This window comes from Fulmarus glacialis, unplaced genomic scaffold (genome assembly GCF_000690835.1).
Source record: "Fulmarus glacialis isolate BGI_N327 unplaced genomic scaffold, ASM69083v1 scaffold16227, whole genome shotgun sequence".
In the NCBI taxonomy this organism is placed as follows: Eukaryota; Metazoa; Chordata; class Aves; order Procellariiformes; family Procellariidae; genus Fulmarus; species Fulmarus glacialis.
In genome coordinates this window covers 42,069-64,088 of record NW_009221418.1, presented here as the reverse complement: position 1 = coordinate 64,088, position 22,020 = coordinate 42,069, and the positions used below count along the sequence as shown (strand labels likewise).

The window sequence follows — 22,020 nt, the reverse complement described above, 5'->3', positions numbered from 1 at the left end:
ATCATAATAGTAGGTCTTCTTTGAGTAGTGACATTGGTGGGAGATGGATAAGCAGTTCTTGAAAGCACAGCTTAAATCCCATGACTTGCAAGTGCAGAATTTGTGTCCTGTCATGTGTGATGTACCTCTGCTGCAAATGATAGTTGCTCTTAAGATTATCTGTCGCTTCTATGAGCAAATCTTGAGGCTCTATTCTTTTGAGAGCACTCAAGTCTGCTTACAGTCTAACCTTAGTAGCAACAATCTGACTTTCCTGGCAAAATTCACTGATATAAAATGGCTAAGAAGTTTACCAAGCAGGGGGATTTTTTAATTGGGGAAAAGTGTTCATCCTTTTCTTTTTCAGCTGATCCTCCTCCATATATTGATGGTATTCGGATCAACAGTCCTCATTATCTGACCAAGATAAAGCTGACTTCTCCAGGGCCCCATACATTTACCTTAGTGGTGTCTCAGTACGAGAAACAAAACACTATCCATTACACCATCAGGGTATGTAGTGTTGACTTCATAATGAATGTAAACAATTAAACTATAAAGTGTCCTTTATTTGTAAGTTTGATTAAAAAAAAGTGTACTTCTGGATCAATATTGTTATTTTTGGGGAGGGAGGCCATGAATGATGGAGCAGAACCACTGGGTGAAGTGCTTGATAATGTTCTCCATTGTAGTTAAGACAATATAGTGTGTGTTTTTAGTAATGACATTTTAGTAATGAAATCAGCTGAAAAACACTTTTATTTCCTAGAATAAGAAATTAACATCTGTGTACAGGCAGCGCATTGGCTCTCTGTATCCAAAATAAGTCTATGTTAGATCCCAGTTAAGGTTTAAAGTTTTTTGACTGCTCTGAGTCCTTGGACTCAGTATTTGGGTTTTTCTTTAACTGCTGAGTCATGTGATGATCAATGCTAGATGTCTCTTTTTGTCACTGCAAAAAGTAAAATGCAGATTGCTGCCATTTTGATTTTTTTTAATAAAAATTAAGTAGAGCTAAGTCTTGTTAGTCCCAGCACTATTCTGGATTTTGAGTTTCAGATGGGGTCATCTGATGAGTAATATAGGCATGTAGTGAACAAGTATCTAAAAATGATGTGTAGGCAATTCTGCTTTTTTTAACATGTCATGATTTCATATGAAAAATGCAAGCTGAATGTGTGACCAGTTTCTTCTTTCACAATACAGGTGTATTCCTTGTGCAAGTTCACCTTTTCCAAGATTCCAACACCTTACACCATTTCCAAACGGGTAAATAAATATTTTCTTTTATGGGTCACTGGATAATAATTCTGGTTTGGCTTTTCCATATTTGAGATGTACAAGGTTTTTAAATATATGTTTATACTACTGCCCAAAAATGCCAGCTTAGGCCACCTTCTAACAAATTAAACTTCTTAACTGAAGCTTAATCTAAGCATCATTAGGACAAGACCAATCCTGTACTCAAGTTACATATAATTTGCCAAACAATTAGCTGCACTGTTAGCATAATTCATACCAACATAGAAGTCCTTGGGCTGGCTCACTCTGTTCACACCACTCTGTATGGATGGTGGCTTAACTTTCACTGGCGTTTGGTATATAAGCTCCACCTTTGTTGCAGAGCGTGTTGTTACAGCTGTACCATTGCAGATATACTGTAAAGCCTTTGTAGAATAGACTGGCCTTTAGAATAACAACCTGTACCCTACCTAATACGTAATTACTCTGCAGAGATCAGATTGTACTAGTACTACTGCAGAGTAAAAACCCTGCAAGAGTGTTGCTCATCTTCCCTTGAGAGAATTGCATGATTTTCTTGGAAAAACTCTCGGCATGTTGGGACAAAATCATCAATGGCAACCAAAGGCACCAGTAGCAAGACCGTGACAAATGGACTTAGGGTGGCAATATCACAATACATTACTGTTCCTAAATTTTGCTAAGACATCTCAAAGCTCTGTAACCATTGGGATAAGCACTCACACTGCTGAACAGGGTCTAGGCACTATACCCATGGTACATTTCATGTAGAAATGCTTGCTGAGGGTATGGCAGCAGGGGCAAGAGCAAAAAACTTGACTGAAGTTAAGTCAGAAGCCCGGGCAGTTTTGGGGCCAGCTGCTGTTCATATTTCAGCTGTCAACATGAGCTGCAGTTATACCTTCAGCTGAAGTATAAATATAGCCAAGAGCTCACAGGATAATGTAACTTGCATGTATTTTCATGAATTAGCAATTTTATCCTCAGAAAGAATAAGCCAGCAGTTGTTAACTTTAATCTCTGTACCTACCATGCATACCCCGGGGAATCCTACAATAGGCAGAAGTCTTCTGTCCAAAACAGTAACCTCTTCAGGAAGACAGAAACAAGGCTAGTTTGAGCCACAGTGGAACAGTCCATTTTCTAGGACACTCTTGTCTGAAGCCAAGGATTACATTACTTTGTGTTGTCAGGGAGACATGTTGGCTTGCAGCTAGGCTCCTGAGTTCAGACAGTGTTTTGTACCAGCTGTTATTTCTGCAACAACCCCTTGAAGCTGGCCTGTTCTGGAGAACGGTAAGTGGCTAGAGAGATTCCAGGGAACAGCGAGATGATTTGCTTAGTTCTTCCAGAAACCATTGTCCTTTTTAGCTCTTAAAAACTGGGCTTAGTTTGGGGGAATGCTTTAAAAGGTCAAAAACTCGTTGAAGGTGACCAGCCTGTTTGAGGCAGGACATCTGTTTTATGTTGTATTATGTTTCAAAAGAAAATTAAGTATGTGGAAACCTCCTGTTAATTATTTGAAGATGTCTGTCTAGTATTCAAATAAAAGGCATGTTCTATCTATCCAAGGCCAGCTCTGTCTTTATGATTAAATACAAAAAGTTAGTTGCCTGTGCTTAGTGCTTATTTTGTTCTTGCTTAGCAGTCATCACATTTAAAAACAAGCAGATAACTAAATCACAGTTTACCAGTAAAAGCAATTTCTGTTAGATGTCTTATACTGAAGTTGAGCGGTCACCTCTGGAGCTCGCCAAGCCCTAAGGGGATTCCTGGAACTAAGTGCAGCGGAGGTGGAAAAGGCCTGGAAAGCTCACAGCACACAGCAGTTTTAGATTCCTGGGTAGTAGTACGGTGGGGGGAGAAATACCCCTTGCATCCAAACTTGCCATGTTTGAGGTTTTTGGACACTGAGTAAAGAAATTAAATAACAAGAAAAAATGTTGCTCCTTGCTGATTTGACAGAAAGGGGAGGGAAGTAACAGGAGAAATGGATCTCAGCTATAAACTTCTGTGAATGCCTGGCATGTCTTACAAGTCTAACCTTTCAGTTTAATGACTAGCAGGAGGAACTTGCAAACAGATGGCCTGTTTCTCAAAGTCTGAGCAGCATTTTTCCTCTTGTATGTCTTTGTCCTTGCAGAATCTGTCCTTATGGATATCTTGCTCGTTCTCAGAGCGCATAGAGGTGAATGGAAAGTGCTGGAAGCAGCAATTTCAAAAGGAAAGGTTCCAACACAAGTAGTGTTGTACTTCCTGTACCACTGTTGTTTCTCATTTAGTACAACAGAGGAGTGTCTGAGCAAAAAAAATAACCTGCATAGTCCAGTAGTCATGGGATGGATGGGAATATAGATCCTTTGTTAGATGCGATTTGTCATAGTCAGAAACAGTCACTCGGTACTTATTTAATATAAGCTGAAAAATACAGTACACTTATAAATGATCTAAGGCTTTGATCGAGGTGGGTGGAGGACTGCAGTGAAACTTTCTGAATACTTAACATAGTATTTCACTTGCACTTTAAAAATAAGGAGAGATTACTAAAGTCAGCGACCTCTAAAGTGAGAGGAGCCTGTGGTCTTGTTTGTGTGTATAAATAAACAATACAAATCCTCAGGATATAAAGTATTTTCTGTACTTTTGACTTCTTTCAGGTTAATGGACAGTGGAAAGGTCACAGTGCTGGAGGATGTGGAAATTTCAGAGACACCTACAAAAATAACCCCATTTATCAATTCCAGCTGGACAGGAATGGGCCATTACTAATTGAACTACGGGGACCAAGGTTTGTAGAGAATAAGCGTGCATCAACACAGCGAGAGTATTACACGCTAAAGGGAATGCTTTGTCAGTATCCTCCATGGGGAGGGTGGGAAGCTCCCTGAAAATGCAGAAGACAGGTATGGAAGGTGACTCAGATTTAGTATTATTTATGTTTCTAACTTCACCATCAGTAGTGATTTAAACCTGCACATTTGCTACTGAGGAAATCCTTGACCTACAAGGAAAGCAGGAGCCTTCTTTCTCTTTAGTTTTGGGGTCTGAGCAGAGCTAGGCCTTGCACAGAAGGGAAGAAGGTACAAAGGACTTTTTCTTCCTCTTAAAACTAATTACAATCATAATTCCTTTTCTTTTGTAGTAGAGCTGATATGTAGGATATGAAACCCTTACAGGCTCTCAAATAATGGCCTATGCAGTAGTTTTAGCTCTGAAATTGCATCTACTCTGCAACTAGCAGGCCAGGAGAAGTATTGGTTGTCAGTGCCCTATAGAGTAGGCCTATGCAGGTCACATTCCTTTGGCAAAATTCATTATCTATGTCAAAATACCAGTATACAGCACTTCTAAAGAGCAACATCTCCTGACATGCAGTCAAGTGTTTACCTTTTGCAAAGCTGTACAGTGGGCCCCACAAAATGGCAGCCCTTCTTTATTCATCCTCCACTCTTTGAGGAAACTCCTTCTCTCATGAAATGAAGATGAGTGCAAAGGTGTAGCTCTACTGTTCCACTAATTGAGCGGTTTTTTGTATGCATTTTTTCTGCACTTGCAGATCATATTTGGGTAGTTTGAATGACAGGGGCAGTGGTGCCTGTCACATGCGTTAACAGGTAGTAGACAAACTGTCCCAAGTTTTAGTGCAACATGAGAAATTGTGCTGAGATCACTGACATTGATTCCTCTGACAGCGATCAGATCACACCCCAGGATCTGTGCCATGTGGCACTGGAGTATGTCACCACAAGTTTAACTACTTGAAGTCTGCTTAAATGCAGAGGCAGATGTCTAGTAGGCATTTTCCATATAGTCTAGTTCTGAACCTGAAATGTGTCCCATCTTCCTCCAAATTCTACATTCACGTCATGGTAAGTTTGACTTAACGTTTCTATCACAAATGTGACAAAACTTTTAGATGTCTTCCAGTTATAGTGTGTAGTTTTTAATAAATAGTCCTCTTCATGGTAATCCTGATGACCCAAATAACTAAAGTAACAGTCTGTCACATCACTTGCAGGCAATACAGTGTTGGTTTTGAACTTGTCATGGTGTCAACAGTAGGAGATCCTGGTTCCTATGGCTTTCAGAAAAAGAGCAGTGGTGACTACAGGTAATACTCACTTAATGAAGTCTTACAGGTTTGAAACATTCTTCAGATCTTAGTTCTAACGGGTAGTTTCTTTTATCATAGGTGTGGATTTTGCTACTTGGAAGTGGAGAACATATTTGCTGGAGTTTACAACATTATCCCCACCACATTCCTGCCTCAACAAGAGGGTCCTTTTTTCTTAGATTTTAATAGTGCTACTCCTCTTAAGGTATCACAGCTGCAGTGAGGAGACAGGTCTGCACATTACTGTTTAAGGAGGTGGTTTCGATCTGTCCTACAGTCTGAGAACAGGTATACTGTTTAAGGAGGTGGTTTCGATCTGTCCTACAGTCTGAGAACAGGTGAATAACTCTTACTACACATATGCATAAAAGAAAATTACATTCTAAGTTATAGCCAAAAGCATGGCATCACCAATTGGCCAGTTAATTGTGGTAGACAGTTAGCTGTGGTTTTTGCTGCTATGGTATTGGAGTGAGCACTGTTCAACAGGCTTATGAATGGGCTAAAATGCTTATATGCAAATGAACTGGCAGAACTCAATTTACTGCAATTTTTCCACGTTTCAAATCAAAGTGTAGTGAGTTAAGAGAAAATCTAACATTGAAATTCTCTTCTCCCAAAATACAGGGTATATGAGTTTAAGATTTTATTCTTAAAAGTAAACATGTAAGAAAAAATATTCTTGTGTATTCTGCTTATTCAGTCTCAGGACCAAATAGCTTTTACTACGTATTTGTGCTGCTACCTTGAATGTTTTCAGCATTGAACTAGTTCTCACATCGAAATGTAAATTTACTGCTGCTGAGCATGTAGTATTCCAGACTAACTTGCTCAGCTTATCTAGAATAATGTATATAGGAGTAAAGGAAAAGGAAGATTCCTGCTTTGGGTATTTCTAAAAGAAAAGCAATGGCTTCACTCATGTTACATGTACTTTGAGAGCTGTTATTTTGTATCTGTATTACTTTAATACATAATACTACAGCACAAGGTACTCTATGGCTTTCTTCCTGCTAGCTGCAAGACCTAGCTTGATCCAGATCAGCAGTAAAATCAGGAGGTTAGCCAGCAGTAGCCAGACAGTGCAGCACACCCTTCATTTAGCAGGTGTGAAAGGTTTTCATGTAAAGTTGCACTGCGAGATTCTCTGTATCTACCGGGGTAGTCTCATTTGCTGGTGCGAGGAGGTAGGGAACTACCCACCATCAGCATCCCAGCAAAGGAATGTTTTATCCTTGACATTTTTTGTAAGTATTCAGCTTGTAGGGGAAGGATCATTTAAACCACTCCCCCTAATAAACCACAGCAGCAAGAAATGCACTTGCTGGTCCCATTGTACAAAACATTTTTTAAAAGGTACCTTTTTCTTTTAAGTTGAAACCAGTGAATGAATTGAGCGCTTGGCCAGTGCCATCAATAGGAGGACGGTCAAAGTTCTTAAGAAAATAGTGGAAGTGGGATCAGTCCAGAATAAGATTTTTTAGAAGCCTACTAACTGTGCTCTTCCTCCAGAAGATCTATATACATTGTATCTGAAGAGGATTAAAGATAATCAAGTTTTTGTTTTTCACGTAAATAGTAACTGCCTCACTGATCCTAAAATGCATTGGTTTTTGTCTTTTTACAAATGGCAGACTTAAAATTCCACTATATTTGACAGCTGGGGGAGAGAGCATGTTTTTAAAACAGCCATAGGAAGTTCTTTGCCATTTAGGTTGGTTTGGCAGTTTTCCAAGCAAAAAGGTAGTGTTTAAATTTTATTTTAGAGCACAGGTGCCATCTGCTCATTAGGAAACTGAGCACACATGCTACAGGAGTACCAGAAATATTATCTGTGGGCTAAAATTGGTCCTGTAGAAGTCTGCTATTAGGCCTCTCCAGAAAGTACAAGATCCCTTTTGCTTCATTTCCTTCACCAGACAGCTGCTTAACAAATGTCTAGCTTTAAAATGGCATTGAAAACACATGCCTTTCTGACTGCAGTTCTCTCAAAGACCATCTGGGCTAGGAAATTTGTGACAAGTTTGTCACAGTGCGACTTACCTTCTTTTGCAGGGAAGTTTCTGGTGATTATTGCAACAAATCAACACAGGGAACAGCATGGGCATAAGCTGAGCAAAAAACCAAACTAGGTTCTTTGTGGTTATCCTTGGCTTTTAGGAATATGCGCTGAGGACTGCTTCATCCCTACAAAATCAAAATTTCATTCAACTCACATTTTGCCTACAAATTTGTGTTATGTTTTTAGCTCAGGCTAAACCAGAGTGGCAGTGGAGTTTTGCATGTATTTTATTACCTATGAAGTTAGAGGCAGTTAGGAAGTCTCAACTGAGTATATTTTTGACAGTACCAAAGGCAGATGCTAGAACTTCCAGCTTTCAGTACTAAGTTCTTGCACATCCTCAGCTGTTTGAGATCAAGCTGGTAGACTTGCCTACAGTAAAATGTGTTGTTGTTCTTCTGTAGTTGGTTTCTACTCTGCAGGAAGGGATTTTTCCTTCTGCCTACTATTCCCACCCAGCCCAAGCACAAGCTAGTGCCAAAAGCTTATGCTGGATGAAACAAGCATAAAGCTCAACTTCCATACTGTACTGAACAAAAAGCAAGGACTGTGCTCACTTAATGTCAGACAAAGGCATTAAGGACAAAGGATCCCCTCTCCACCAGGATACACTAACACTTCTTACACATACAATATTGTCAATGGATTGGGGTCATCCCCATAACTGCACAGGATTTAAGCTTAGTATCAGTGTCCTTCATAGGGCAAGTCCTATTCAAACATTGCACCTCCACAGGCTACTAGAATACCATCACTGTACATTTCCCTTCACATATAGGACAGAACACTCAGGTGGAGTATTTAAAAGGAAATACAAAATATTCTTAAAAATAAGTCTGCAGATTCTGGTTGTGGCAAAGTAATTTTACAACAAAATCTTCTTGCCCTTTTTTCTTAGAAAAAAAATTGTTCATGTAAGCACTTAAGATTTGCTTTGATTTTTTCTGTCAAATACATACTTCTATATTTTTTTCCACAAATAAATCTGGAAAAATTATTGGAGAGTGAAATGATCCTTAGATTATAACACAGCCTCAGACCAATATGTAGGTTAAGTTTTTTGTTTCCCCTACCAGCATTTAGCATTTTTGATCCATATGACAGAGAATATTAGATGCTGATGTAAGCATGGAAGTGTTATGCAGCAAGACTTTTAGAAGGCCTGTCTGTGCAAAAATTTAAATAGCTGCACAACAGCTCAGACTAACGAAGGTACAGCAGTCATGTTACTTTACTTCTAGTGAGACAGTCATGCACCTCATGACCCTTAAGTCTTCTCTGCCTGTAAACATGCAATTCGAGCTTTTAAACATTAAAATACAAAGCCTCATAAAATATACCACCAAGCATCCTGCACTCCTAAGTTGTTTCTCACACACTGTACAGTTTTGAACTAGAGCATGAGAGGGATAACTGACAAAATGAAAGCCAGTTGCCGTAAGGGGCTTTAACAGGATTTACACTTTCTTTGATTTGCTAAGGGAAGACTACTACAAAGAAATGATTTTTAATTCTCTATCAGTGGTGCAGAGGGATAACTGGAGATAGCCTCTTCAGAAGTTTAGACGTTCTCCTTACTTAAGCACTGCAAAGCCTTTTCTGTGTATTTTTTTTTTTTAAATCCTACCTTAAAGCTCCATACAAGACCCCATAATGCTGCTGTTTATAGCTCAGGGTGATTCACGCCCCCCAGACACACACATCCCCTGGTTTGTTTTGTTAGGAAGAAACAGGTCAGTCCATGGTTAACCCAATCCATCAGTTCTCAAAGACCCAGTGAGCAGTAGTACATGGAAGAGTGGTATCAACAGCTTCTATCCCATCTGTCCCATGCGTTGGAGTTTCCTGATGGGAGTTTCATGTAACTATTTTGTACAGTAATTATGTACTTGACCGGACACTATGTGGTGTTTGAACAGCCAGCTATTTAGAATTAAGTGTGTGTGTACATATAGTAGAGATTTTCATTGCTTAGTCAAAAAGGACATTTAAATTGTTTGATAATACCAAAGACAAGTAGAATTCCTAGGTTAACATTTGCTTTATACATTCTCACTTCAGGGCAGCTGAAGTGATGACATATACTTTGATACACCAGAGGCTTATTTTTATACCCATGAAGGCAGCTACCATCATGTTACACTTCAGAATGCACTGTACGCCATAGCGATGTATGTTCATTTAAGTTTGTCATATTTTTAATTATGGCTTTTATGACATTTAAAATAAAAGGAGTTTTCCGTTAATTTATTAGACATGCAGTTCCGCCTGTTTGCTTGCACGTTTGAAGTGTGATTTACCTGCCAAGTCCAGGGGGGTCACCAAAGGAAGAAGGCTGCAGCAAGATCTTTAAACAAATCTTGCAGAAGCGTGGTGTAAAAGTAAGGGTTTGGTGGGTTCCACACCCTTTCGTACTTCCTGATCAATGGTTTTACCCTGCTGGGAGCTGAACCCCATCAGGACATATGCAAGGCAGCGCACACAATTATTTTTATAGCCTGCTGCCGCTGTGATTGCAAGTGGGAACTCCAGCAATAGCAGATAATAAACAACTACATAAATTTGATAGCAAGAGAGGTTAAAAAAAAAAAAACCAACAAAAAAATCAAACAAGCAAACAAACAAAACCAAAAAAATACCCGAACAACCCAGGAAAGTATAATAGGGCTTGACTGGCAAGTCTGCAGAAGTAACATATTCAACCACAAATACCTCTGCTAATTTTTCTAACTGTATGAAGCACAGACAATAGCTTAACTACAAAAGTGTAAGTAAAGGCATTTAATACAATGGGGCACTTCTGTACTGCTTTTCATTTCGTATTTAATACTGTCAGTTCCAGCTTTTCCCCGAGTATTGGTCACATCAGAATCTGGAACCACTGACTGCTTTCCTAAGCATTTATTGGGCTGGGAAATGCTACCAATGGCAGAGTTCAGCCTTCAGGTCTTTGGAAAATGTAAGTGTATGAATATTTAAAGGTATTACAGCTTAACAGCTATGGTGTGTTGAATCTAATTTTTATGAAAACAGGTTTCTTTACCTCCTATTCTGCATGGCCTTACAGCAAATTTCAGCAGCATTAAGTACAGAGGTATTAGGTATCAGAATACCTTCCTCTTTTCTGCGTACTAAGGGATTTTGGAAAACTTGACTGAAGCTCTGGTCTCACGCAGTCCAGAATAGAAAGTGAATCACGTACACAGGGACTCAGGAAGCTGGAAGGAGGTGACAGTTGTCCACATACTGCAAAGGATTCTAATACCAGGGTGACACTGGGCTGCAATCTTTGGCTGGAAGTGGATATTTAAAGACTAAACTTGCTTTAGGAGAAGATTTGGTTCTTAACGCATGAGACGGACTTAGCTTGCACAGACTCGAAACGTGGAAAACAAAAGTTTACTGTAGTGTGAAGAATTTTACATTAATTTTGAGAATAGATACACAAGCTGTGGCAGGGACAAAATACAACAGGACTGCAAAAACATAGAATAGAAAATACTTTGGGCAATACTAAAATTCCCATCAAATTAACAATATAAACTGACATCTTAGATAAAATGGTGCTTTCAGAAATGCTTAGCCACCAAAACTGAAGAGTCCTAGGATTTTTACTACCACTTATTAGCATAATTACCAGACACTACTACTGCCTAACAGCTGCTGGCAAAACATGCCCGTGCCCTTTCTAGTTTTATTGAACACTTTCTCTAGGGCATACTAAAATCCCAAGTCCCTTTAACAGTTATAAAACCCCACACAGTACAACCTACGGAGAAGCTTAAGAACACATTGTCAATCTACACTGGCAATTCCTTTTCTTCATGCATATTTCAAGGGCAAATCCCTTATCATAACTGTCCTGAAAACATCTATGACTCCCATTTTTGAGCAAAAAAACAAAGTGCTGAAAAATAATACTTCACTTCTCAGAGAGGGGAAGGGCAAGGGGCCAATCAACTCTTTTTGGTCACTGGAATCACCCTCAGAGTCCAAGCCAGCCTCGGGAAGGTGGCTAGAAAGGGCCTGCCACCACTGAGTGTTACCATCCCCTTTCTGTCTGTCCGTCTCTTAACACCAGTTTTTATAGGCGTGACTCATCTTAATCCTTTCTGTGAGCACCAAGGGAAGAGTGAAGGCTTTTAGACCCCACACATGCAACAGTGTTCCTGTATACAAAATATTTCTACAGTTTCAGCATAATACAGACAAATACAGATGTTTAAAGAATATGCCACTTATACTCAAGAGATCCACTGTATCTAAAGAGCATTTCATTCTACAAAACTGAAGCCAAACCGCTCTCTGCAAATGTCTGGCTTGAATTTCAGACCCCCTACTGGCATGAATTTACACAGGAACATTACTAGTTATTGCTTCAGCCAGGCTGCTACAAAACAATTTACAAAGTCTGTGAAATAGGAGCACAGCTTAAACATTTGATAACTTGTCCGGCCTACAAAGGATTTACTGAATAAAAACTTCAGCCCTCCACATCAATTAGACTTCTTAGTGCAGTTTTAAATTCTTAGAGTAGACGCTTAAGATTTGGCATATATTATTGGCACAATGTTCTTCAAACACTTAGAAGTTCATGTATAAATATTTATACTCCCATTAATCAGGACAGGGCACAAGGAGGACTCAGCCAATCTGGGCAGCTTTTCTGCCTGCGCATATTCCCTCTTTGATTTTCATGCACTGAAGGGAGAGCTGCTTCATTCGGTTATCCAAAGCCAGCCCCTCAGTGGAGCTGCTCCTGTTGCTGCTCCTATTCTTGTTCACTCTGTCGCTTGTCTTGTTCTCAGCCCCTTCTGCCCTATCCCCTGCAAAGAAAGGATTAAACTAGATGTTAAACCCGGATTTCATTCTGCAACTTAAGCTTCAAGCGGGTGCCTCTGCAGCTTCCTTTGCCAAAGCGCACAAAAAAATACAGGAGCAGGAGCAAGATGCTTTAACGAAACCGAAGTTGGCCTTCCAAGCCGCGCTAGTCTTGTGCACTGCATCAGCAAATTACAGTGTAAACAGCCTTAGGTTGGAGTACACAAGAGCGGTGGTAATCCTCTAGTCTGAATTTGTCAGCAAGGGCTGGCAGAGCTTGCAAGAGGTTCCTTTTGGCACGTTATTTCTTTTTTTTTTTCCCCTAGAAAGCAGGATTTTCAGCAAGCAGGACAGTAATTTAAAAAAAATTAAACTCAGATTTTCCTTAAAATAAACGTGCCATCATTATCCCACTGATCACTTATTTCATGAGAAACCTCGAACCCCTCCACTGAGACAGAACTGGGGAACCTTGCCAGCCAGGAGAAGAATAATTAAAGCATTTTAGACGTCATCGTTAACTGTGAGACGCAGGGCCTTCAAGAACTGCCTGCCCCAAGGAAGCGGCCAGCGGGTCAGAGCTCAGTGAGCTGGCGATATGCCTAGGGGAGCTGAGAAGGTTTTCCTGCTCCCTTTATAAAGCTGAAAAACATTGGCCCAGGGCGTATCCAGCTGTGCGTACCTCTTTCAGCTTCGCACTCGGGGGAGGATGCCCCGCTGCATTCGCTTCGGGGGCCGAGGACAGGAAAGATCATCCCAAACTCAGAGAGGGATACAGGGCTGGGCAGATCCAGGCTTCCAGGTCGCGTCGCGGGAGGAAACTGAGCGGACATCTCACAGGGACTCGTAGGACCAGAGCTGAAGCTGGACACCGACTGAGTTTCTGAATCTTCAGATATGAAGCTGCTGCCATTGTCATCCTCAAACACTTCTGAAGCCACTGCAACGTTCAAAGAATATTCCAGTTAGCAAACCTACCCGCCTCCTGCACCTTCCCAGGCAAAGGCAGCTTCTCAGGTTTGCATCTTCTGTACATGCGCTGCTAACCCCCGGGCTGCCTCTTCTCCTACTCTGCCCCCTTTGCACAGCCTTAACCCGGCATTTCATACACGGATCATGAAGGCCTGATTCTCCTTTGAGGAAGAGCACACCTGCCAGCCATGCCATGCAAGACCAGCTCTACACTAGCTACTGCTCCTCGTGCCAAGATGCTCTTGGATTTTTACTGTCCATGCTGCCCCCTGCCCAGCTGGCCTTGTTCACTTGTGGTCTTCAAAACATAACCTAGGCCAGGGCCTAGGCAGCGACCGCCTCAGCCAGCACCATCTTGATCCCAGCACAGACTCCTGGTTATTTAAGGCACTAATTAGAAAGACATAACTCAAAGGGCTGATTGCTTCCACCTTATCTTCCCACTTTTGCAGTTAAAATCCAGCATGAACTCCCAATATCTCTTCTTGGACGAGGATCACCAAGCAACACCAAATTAAAAAAAGCCCCACCCACACGTATCATTTTCCCTGCTCATGTTTGCTCAGACGTGAATTCTAATTAAAGCAAACCAACTCCAAACTGTCTGGCTAGATTAAGCTGCAAGCTCTTTGTTAGAAACAGGAGGAGGAATCCATTAAAGGTTCCATTTTGTGCAACACAGGGGTGTAGATTTTGCTAAAATTCAACATTTTTCCATCTTGGCTCATTGCGGGATGGGACCTATGAACCAAAGACTTCTGCACACAAGTAGTCCCACTGGGATCAGAAGGTTTTTTACGTGCATCAGCCTCTACACAACAAAAGTGTGTGCTGGAGTCACACTGGTCTGAAGAAGTCCCACGAATAGCAAGACATTTACAGTGACCTGAGGTTATCTTCCATTACGCCTCCTTGCGATTCCTGCCATTGTTAGAGAGGCTCAGAACCGCCTTGAAAGAGCGGCAGGAGCAAAGCAGCAGCATTAACGAAATGGCTCAAAGGAGAAGTTTCAAAGTAGTTCTCCTGTTACCCCGGCAGCCTGGGGCTCACGTGCACCACTCGGACACGAAGGATGCCAACAGAGGCAGCTACCGTCATGGTTGTTGCAGAGATGTTCAGCCTCTTCCTGCTGTATTTGAGATTGCAGAGCTGTACTTACACATTGCAGAATTGACCTAAAAGGCTTCAAACATAAAATGGGTAACAGCATTCCTGAGCCCCCTCCAGGGCACTTCGTGCCCAGAGACAGTTTGTTGTGGTTTGGGTTTTGTTTTTAATGATGCCAAATCCAAGACTGCAGAGCAGCCTTTCTTCTCACTTGCTGTGTTTTATCAATATACTGTGAGCAATACAGATAACTTTGCAGGGGGTGAAAGCAAGAAAAGGTTGGGCAAAAAAAGATGTTTCCAATTACAGAAGCCCTCTAGTTGGCAAGAAGCACTGACCCCAGCCAGTCTACAACAAGCACAACTTAAACTGTAGTTTACTTATCACCATCTAAACTTACCATAACACACAGGAGCATCTGCTAGGGCCAAGAAACTCTTCCTGATGATGAGGTGTTTTATTCAACTCCAGCAGACAGAAATCAAGATACAAAAGGGCCTTGGTGGAACCCCCCCACACGTTACAACGCATGAGAGCTTAACCTGTCGAGGCTATTTTGCTTATTAGGTCTGGCAGGCTGCTAGTCCTGCCCTGTCGTAACCCAGTTCTGCGTTGGCACTAGATGCAATTTGGAGTCCTTCCACCTGTGCAAGTCAAAGAGAGGGATGAGCCCGTGCTGCCAGTCCTTGCCTGCAGCCTCAGCAGCGGCCAGGAGGGCCAGCACCTGGCTGCTCTGAATTAACTTTCCTGCCTCTTCCTGCCCCTACATACCAGGCCCCTGAAGCCCTTCAGGACAAGAAAACCCTCAACTCGGTTATACCTAAGGCTCTTGGGAGGCCGCCTGGGCAAGGAGGGGGGACTTGCGGGTATCCAAAGAGGTAATCCCTGCCTATCTCGGAAAGGCTCAACCTCAGGACTTCAGGGTGGCAGAAGGTATGCAGCCATACCGAAACCCCACTGCATCAGCTGGCCCAGACACCGCACTCGCTTGCTGTGGCAACTCGGGTCCCAGCTGCACAGTACTGTGTGAGAGAGCTCCAGCACATCATGCGAAAACTCCTGCCACTGCAGAGGACGCAGGCCACCCCAGGGCTGCCTCCCAGCTCCCACAGCACAGACGGGCTGTACCACAGACCTACAAGGCCTCAGCTCCAGTACGCACCAACGTCTACGAGGGAACTGCACATTCAGCCTTTGGGCACCGGGGTTGTGTAATTATGAACTGCAATCCTGACCTAGACTTCTCCCTGCAGAAACGGAGCTGAAATACAAATTAAACTGGGATTTGTGGGACTAGGCAGCAAAAAAAAGACTTTCTGCATCAAGAAGGGGAGAAAGTGTCCAGGAGGGAGGAAAAAGTAGGCCACATGCAACGTCCATCTATCCACTTTCACCCAGAGCCAGGACAAAAGCAAACTCACAACAGACCGTTCCAGTCTTTTCAACCCAAGGTCCCCACGTGCCACCAGAAAGCAGAGGTTACCTAGGCTTGAAGCTTGCTCGGTGGTTGCCGCTGTCACCCAAGGGAAACGTCTCTCATACAGAGCCTCTCAGAACACTGCATTAGCATATTGCTGCTTCTTCGCTTCCCTTGTTCACAGCACACATGCTCTGCTGAAAGCACATATTGGCAAAAGATCCTGCAGTGCAAAGGAGCTTATCCTTACACGCCTTCTGCGCGAGCGTCACGCCTTTCTATACTACTGTAGCCATGACTTTAGTCCCTCTGCCACAGGCCCAGCACTGCAAGACAAGTGCTTGATCCAAAAGGTCTGTTTCCAAACAGCACTGCCGCCTCAGCAACCTGGCTGAAAGACCTGCAACAGCCTGCGACCACCCCAGGCAAGTCACCGACAGCAGCATCACTGGCTTAAAGATTAGAAGCATGCTTTGCAGTGCATTACTTTTGTTCCTTTCATACAGCACTGTGCAAAAAACAACAGTGATGCTAAGGGAACAGCTGATGCACTTCAACTCATATCCCTTCCCCTTCAAACTGGCTGTTAAAGAATACAATCAACTCCTGTAATAACGAGAAGCGTAACATGTTAGCCACAGTCCCACAACGGCCAGCACATTTCAAACTGCAGAATACGCAGAGCAACCTTCATCTCAGCATTTCTTACGATGCCCACGGGATATTCCCAGGCACGGGAGCGCTGTATACTCACTGGAGATGGTGTCCGACTCCAGTTTACTTGCTGACAGGTCTTCCACAGAGGTATTGCTCCCTTCAGCACCCACGCCACATCCTCTGGGCCCCATGGCAGTGGACCGTCTCCTCTCATGTATCTCATCTGAGATCATCTCCAGGTTTTTCAAGGCAGTCTTATACTCTCCCTTTGCCAGGGCCAGCTTTGCCTGCAGGTCATCCACTGTTTTCTTCAGTTGCTAACAAGGAAGACAGGTATTAGATGCGCGTTCATTACGAATGACGCACAGTATGCAGTTCTCCATTATGTGTCCACGTGACTGGGCTCTGCGCAGGCAAGCTAGCATAAACCAGGGTTGGTATCTAGGTGATGGGAGAGTTCGTAATTCAAGAGCACCCCAGTGCAAGCAGTGGCACTTGTGAAGGAGACAGCAGCAAGGCAAACCACAGGAGCCAGGGGCTAGGACTGCCTCTGGAGTGTGGTAATGGCCCCTGACTAAGCATAGAGCAGGGGTCCCCCCCATTAACATGTAGGATCTCTCGTTAACATGAATGCCACTCTCAACAGTATGTCACTGCTTATCCCACAACCACCCCTAACAGTTTGCTGGCAGCCCCTGCCTGCAGGGCACAGCATGGCTGTGGGTCGTCCCTAAAGGGGCTAAGACTCACTCTCCCCTCAGCACCAAACCCATCACTTCTTGGTCACTAAACCTGCAGACCAGAAAGCAGCAAGCGTCAAATCCTGACAGCCGTAATATAGCAGTTTCCATGCCCCAGGCACAAACCCCACTCTACAGCAAGGGCCAAAGTGTTGTACATCCTGTCTCCCAAAGGCAAAACACTGCTTGTGTATCTGTAGCTGTCTCAACTCTGTTTTATATTGTACACTGAAAGCAATCTGTGCTGTCTTTTGTATTATATTTTACACAATCACCTGCTTGTGTATCTGTAGCTGTCTCAACTCTGTTTTATATTGTACACTGAAAGCAATCTGTGCTGTCTTTTGTATTATATTTTACACAATCACCCTGCTTCAGGAGGGCACCGAGCAGCTGTCATGGAGAAGCAACAGACGCCCAAACAGTGGGCCTTTGCCTATGGAGAAAAGGGGATTTCTCAAAAGATGCCTCTAGCCAGAAGGGATTATTGGGCTGGCACCCAGCCCAGGACGGGTGAGGGTTCAGCTCCGTGCAGCAGCAGCTGCTGACCACGGCTACGCAGGCAGGCAAGGCAGAGGAGCAGAGGGCAGCCCAAGCCTGGATCCCGGCAAGAAAAAGGTGCGCGCCAGAGTCTCCAAGGCTTACAAAGACCTGTTGCATCTCAGGCAGCCCAGGGAAGGGCTCACAAAAAAGGTGTGGGACATTCCTTGCCTCGGATGCAAGGAATGAGAATCATCTTCTAGGTAGACTCCTGCTGTCCTAGCACCCTGCTGGAGCCTTCCTGCGCCCGTGGCCAACAGTGCAAGGCAACGTGCTCCACTCAGACCCTGTGCACATCCCACATGCCTACAGCACCAGCCACCAGCCACTACCCTTCAACTCAGAGGAGGCAGGCTCCCAGTTTTGGGGGGCCACATGCAGCAAAAGTCACTCAAATAGAAAGAGAGCAATTCTTGCATTTGAATTTTTATTGCGACCTTGCTCTCCCACCCCTGGCAGCTCCAAGACTAAGGGCTGTTAATAGCAGGGATTATGATCCCATGCACAACTGCCATGCCCACCTGTGCCCTGCAAGGCGTACACTGTGCCCAAGCACTGCCTAGACATCGTTGCACCACACAGAGTACAGTGCAGAGATGCCAAAAAAAGCCCTGGCAGCCTATCCAGCCAAACCCAAAAATCCCACTTCTGCCAAACCCAAAATCAGAAATTCACATCTGTGTGATGTTTTAGTACTATAAACAGGTTACTTGTTCTGTTAATTGACCAAACCAGTGAACAGAAAAGAGTACCCCAAGCACAGTTAAACAAACAAAACCCAGAGACTTCAAACTACAAAAAGTAACGTCGGTCAAAGTGTATTTGTTCGGTTCTGGCAGTAAGCAGCAGGGTTCAAACACTCTTATTTCACACAAGGAAACAAAGCCTCTCTTAGTCTTTTATCTTTAAAATGGGCTTAGCAAATTGCTCAAGAGGTTTTGAATTGAATTGGTTTTGTACAGAAACACAACACAGTTGTCGGAGCACTTTAGATGTAATTTCAGTATTTAGAGTTTCAGATAGATCTGAATTACATACGTACCTCTAGTTGGACATAGTACTTTGCCTTGAGTTCAAAATAAGGTCTGTGGAAAAACAAAGAACAATTGTTTACAATCACTGGGACTGAATGCAGAGTACTGGAGTGGGAGTTGCTCTCTTCGTAGCATTAACCTGGCTATTTTGTGTTTCACTGCAATCCCAAGAGACTGCTATCTAGATGACAGAACACCTACGTGTGCTCTCAGTGTCTCTCTTTTTCCCCTCTAATATCTCTATTTCTCATGGGTCTTTTGACCTAAATACAAATTGCAAAATTCCAGGTTTTGGAGTTGACAGCATAATTCCTTCAGGCCTAGATTCTGCAAGATATTTAAATGCAATGTCCAGCTTCAGGCGTAGGCATCATCTCTGTATCCATCTAATTTTTGAGCCCACAGCACATGTAAATTCCCCACAGAAGGTGAACCTTAGACTTCCCCATGTTCAGATGTGGGGGTGGAAGGGCAGTTCTCGGGTTTTTCAGTGAAGGAGAGGGGACGAAGGGAGGTCAGAGCACACAGGCGAGGGCACAGCACTTCCTGCCAGTGGCCCACGAGGCGCTTCCCTCCCGCTGCACGGCTCTCCAACAGTTTGCTTGGACACGGAGGACAGTGTCACACCCAGTCTGCTTCCCGCTATAGACAAAAAAACTTGCTTACAAGGTTGCAGGAGGACAGCGGCACAAGAGGTGCAGTACAAAGCCTAGAAACTACATTCCAGCTTCAAAGTTTTGAAGCCCACAAGCCAGTATCATCTGATATAACACTGGGCAGCAAAAAAAGCTCTGATTTTTTAGCAGGGCTTACTACACTCCTCACCTCTCAGAAGGTCTCCTGGAAAGTATGGGAGCGATAAACAATCAGATATGGTTTTATATGAAATAGAATGTTAACAACCCTTGTCATATTTCTACCCTGACAGCAAGCCTCTTCTGAGCTATAAATCCTACTGCAGCTACATTTTGGACCGTGCATCAGAACTCACGAGTATAAAACTGTGGCTTTCTGATCCTATATGTCTTGAAGGGTTGAATTCACTACACAGTCATACACAAAATAACCGAGTCGCATTTCCCTGAGACTAGGTTACTTTGCAGCTTCTATCTTTTAATCAACCCCCCTACCATCCCTAGGAGCCAAGTCTGCGATGTTTCCAGTGACACTGATCCAGTCAAACTGCACCTCTGCCTTCCCTCGCTGGGACATAAGCCTGCCAAAGTCTACACAGATGGACCTGCCAGGCATGGTAAAACATCACTGTTGGGAGTCTGGATCCAACAGTTAAAAGACTCCTACAGCCACACCCCAAAGCAATGGGAGGGCAGAGACACTGACAAAACGGTGTTGCAGTGAAACGTGTGCAGGTGAAACAGCGAAACCCACTCACCTCAAACGACTTGATTCTTTCCCTTCCTTACCCTGGTGCCAACTGGGAGGGAACAACCAGGCTTGAATCCTAACCTCCCATCAGCTTCCACAAGCCTGGGGGAAAAGTCCCCTTTCTATCAGCAAACAAGCACGTGTGCGTTTGTGTGGTGTGAAAAAAATAATTTTTTTTATATATATATACACACACACGTATGTATGTGCATATACACAAACACATATACATGCACATATGAGCAGGCATGTTTACAGGTAACAGACAAGAAAGATGCCACCTAAGCCAGGAAAAGGATACCAACAGCCTGACGTGTAGGAGCTCAAACGTAAGCACTCTTCCTCACTCATCGCTAACACACAGCCAGGCATCTGACGCCAGCAGAAAGCAATGCACTGGCAGGGTAGGGACTCGCATCTCCTCCGGTCACTTCATTCTCTTACATCCACGACCCTGTAACTACTGAAACCTGGTCCATGACACAGCAGGGCTGGCGAATCGTTTACTGATGCAATTGGTGTCCTACATCATCAGCTGTCTAAGTCCATGACATTGCATAGTCAAGCAAAGTGCTTTTTAAGTAGATGACAGGAAGAGTGAAAGGCACTTTGCCCAAGTGACCAGAGCAGAAAGGGACTTCCAAAAACCAGCTAACACAGGCGAGTTCATTATTCTTCAGCTCAGAGGCACTGAGCCAGAAGATCTGGCGACTGTTAAGAACATGCTGCCGTATGCACATTCATAGCTTACAAGCAAGTAAGCACCCAGAAACAAAATTAAAAGCAAAACCAAAACAAAACAATCCAATAATCATCCACTCATCAACTTTACACAGCAAATCATCTAAAGGACTTTCCTGAAGGCTATCCCAGTCTTACTTTCAAATAGTAATGCGTTAAGCATCTTTATCCAGACTGAAGGGAGCAGCAAATGCAAATCATTTTTTGCATGAAAAAGAGCAACTCATTCAGCATGTCTACCCACGAGTTTATGGAGAGAGAGGATGGACAACATGGGCCTGAAAGGCCCAGGCGTTACAGCCAACCCTCCCACACCACCCAGGGAGAAGGGCAGAGCAGTTTGCTGGTGTTAAATCCTTCCTGAAAAGCAGCTGGTAGCCAGTTACACCCTACAATACAAGCAGCTGCAAATTCAGCAGCCTCATTTCCCCGTTTTATGTGGCCACTTGACAGCATTGGTGTTTTCAGCTCAGTTTCAATTTTCCTTTACGTGAAAATTGCAATGCTGAGAGACAACTGACCTTTCCAACATCCTTATCTAGTATGACTTCAAATACATCCACAATAAGCCTGTTTGTGCCATCGGGCATCTTCCACTTTAAGACGAGGTTAGAACTGGCATTTTTGTACACCTCTTATTAAAGGATCTCCAAAACACCCTACCTAGGCTGTTTATGCTGCAGTCAGCCCTGCTGTGAGACAAAGGAGTATGTTGGGATTCTTCCACACAAGTGAAAACCAGCTTGTCCTGAGGAGAGCGATACAAGACAACACCCCCATGAGGATAGTTTCAGCAAGGAAATGAAGACTCGGAAAACAAACCACCCAACAGGCAGCTGGGGCACCAGGCTCAGCACCATCATTGTTACAAAAAGGTATGTAGGACCCCACTGATAACTTATCAGGGTCTTTATTTTGAATCTTGTTGTAAGGAAGGAACTCCTAGCAGCCAAACCACTTCTCAGATTGCTCTTATCCAGAGGATTCTGTCATTTAGTGACCTGATGATGTTCTTCACAGTCCCTGTGCAGTGCTAGACAAACAGCATGCAGCTCATTCTACAAAGCCACGCTGCTACGCTGTTTCAGCAAACATGCTTGAATCTTCCTTGAGAAGTGCTAATCCTTTCTTGAATTGAGCAAACACCAGTTGACTGATTTCACCAAAAAGTCATTTTTAGATGGAGG

At 43.4% G+C, this 22,020-nt stretch overlaps 2 protein-coding genes across 2 annotated transcripts in view; one reads left to right on the top strand and one right to left on the bottom strand.

Moving 5' to 3' along the window:
- CAPN7 (calpain 7) overlaps positions 1-5,579 on the top strand; it is a 28,707-nt gene extending 23,128 nt beyond the window's left edge. The window contains exons 16-20 of the mRNA XM_009581116.1: positions 347-492; positions 1,186-1,248; positions 3,900-4,030; positions 5,261-5,353; positions 5,435-5,579. Coding sequence (XP_009579411.1) covers positions 347-492; positions 1,186-1,248; positions 3,900-4,030; positions 5,261-5,353; positions 5,435-5,579 — 578 coding nt within the window. The remainder of the gene's footprint in view (positions 1-346; positions 493-1,185; positions 1,249-3,899; positions 4,031-5,260; positions 5,354-5,434) is intronic.
- Positions 5,580-10,802: 5,223 nt separating this feature from the next.
- Positions 10,803-22,020, bottom strand: part of SH3BP5 (SH3-domain binding protein 5 (BTK-associated)) — a 51,511-nt gene continuing 40,293 nt past the window's right edge. Inside the window, exons 5-8 of the mRNA XM_009581115.1 lie at positions 18,715-18,757; positions 16,490-16,709; positions 12,922-13,179; positions 10,803-12,244 (exon numbers count right to left, since the gene is read on the bottom strand). Coding sequence (XP_009579410.1) covers positions 12,063-12,244; positions 12,922-13,179; positions 16,490-16,709; positions 18,715-18,757 — 703 coding nt within the window. The 3' untranslated portion in view covers positions 10,803-12,062. The remainder of the gene's footprint in view (positions 12,245-12,921; positions 13,180-16,489; positions 16,710-18,714; positions 18,758-22,020) is intronic.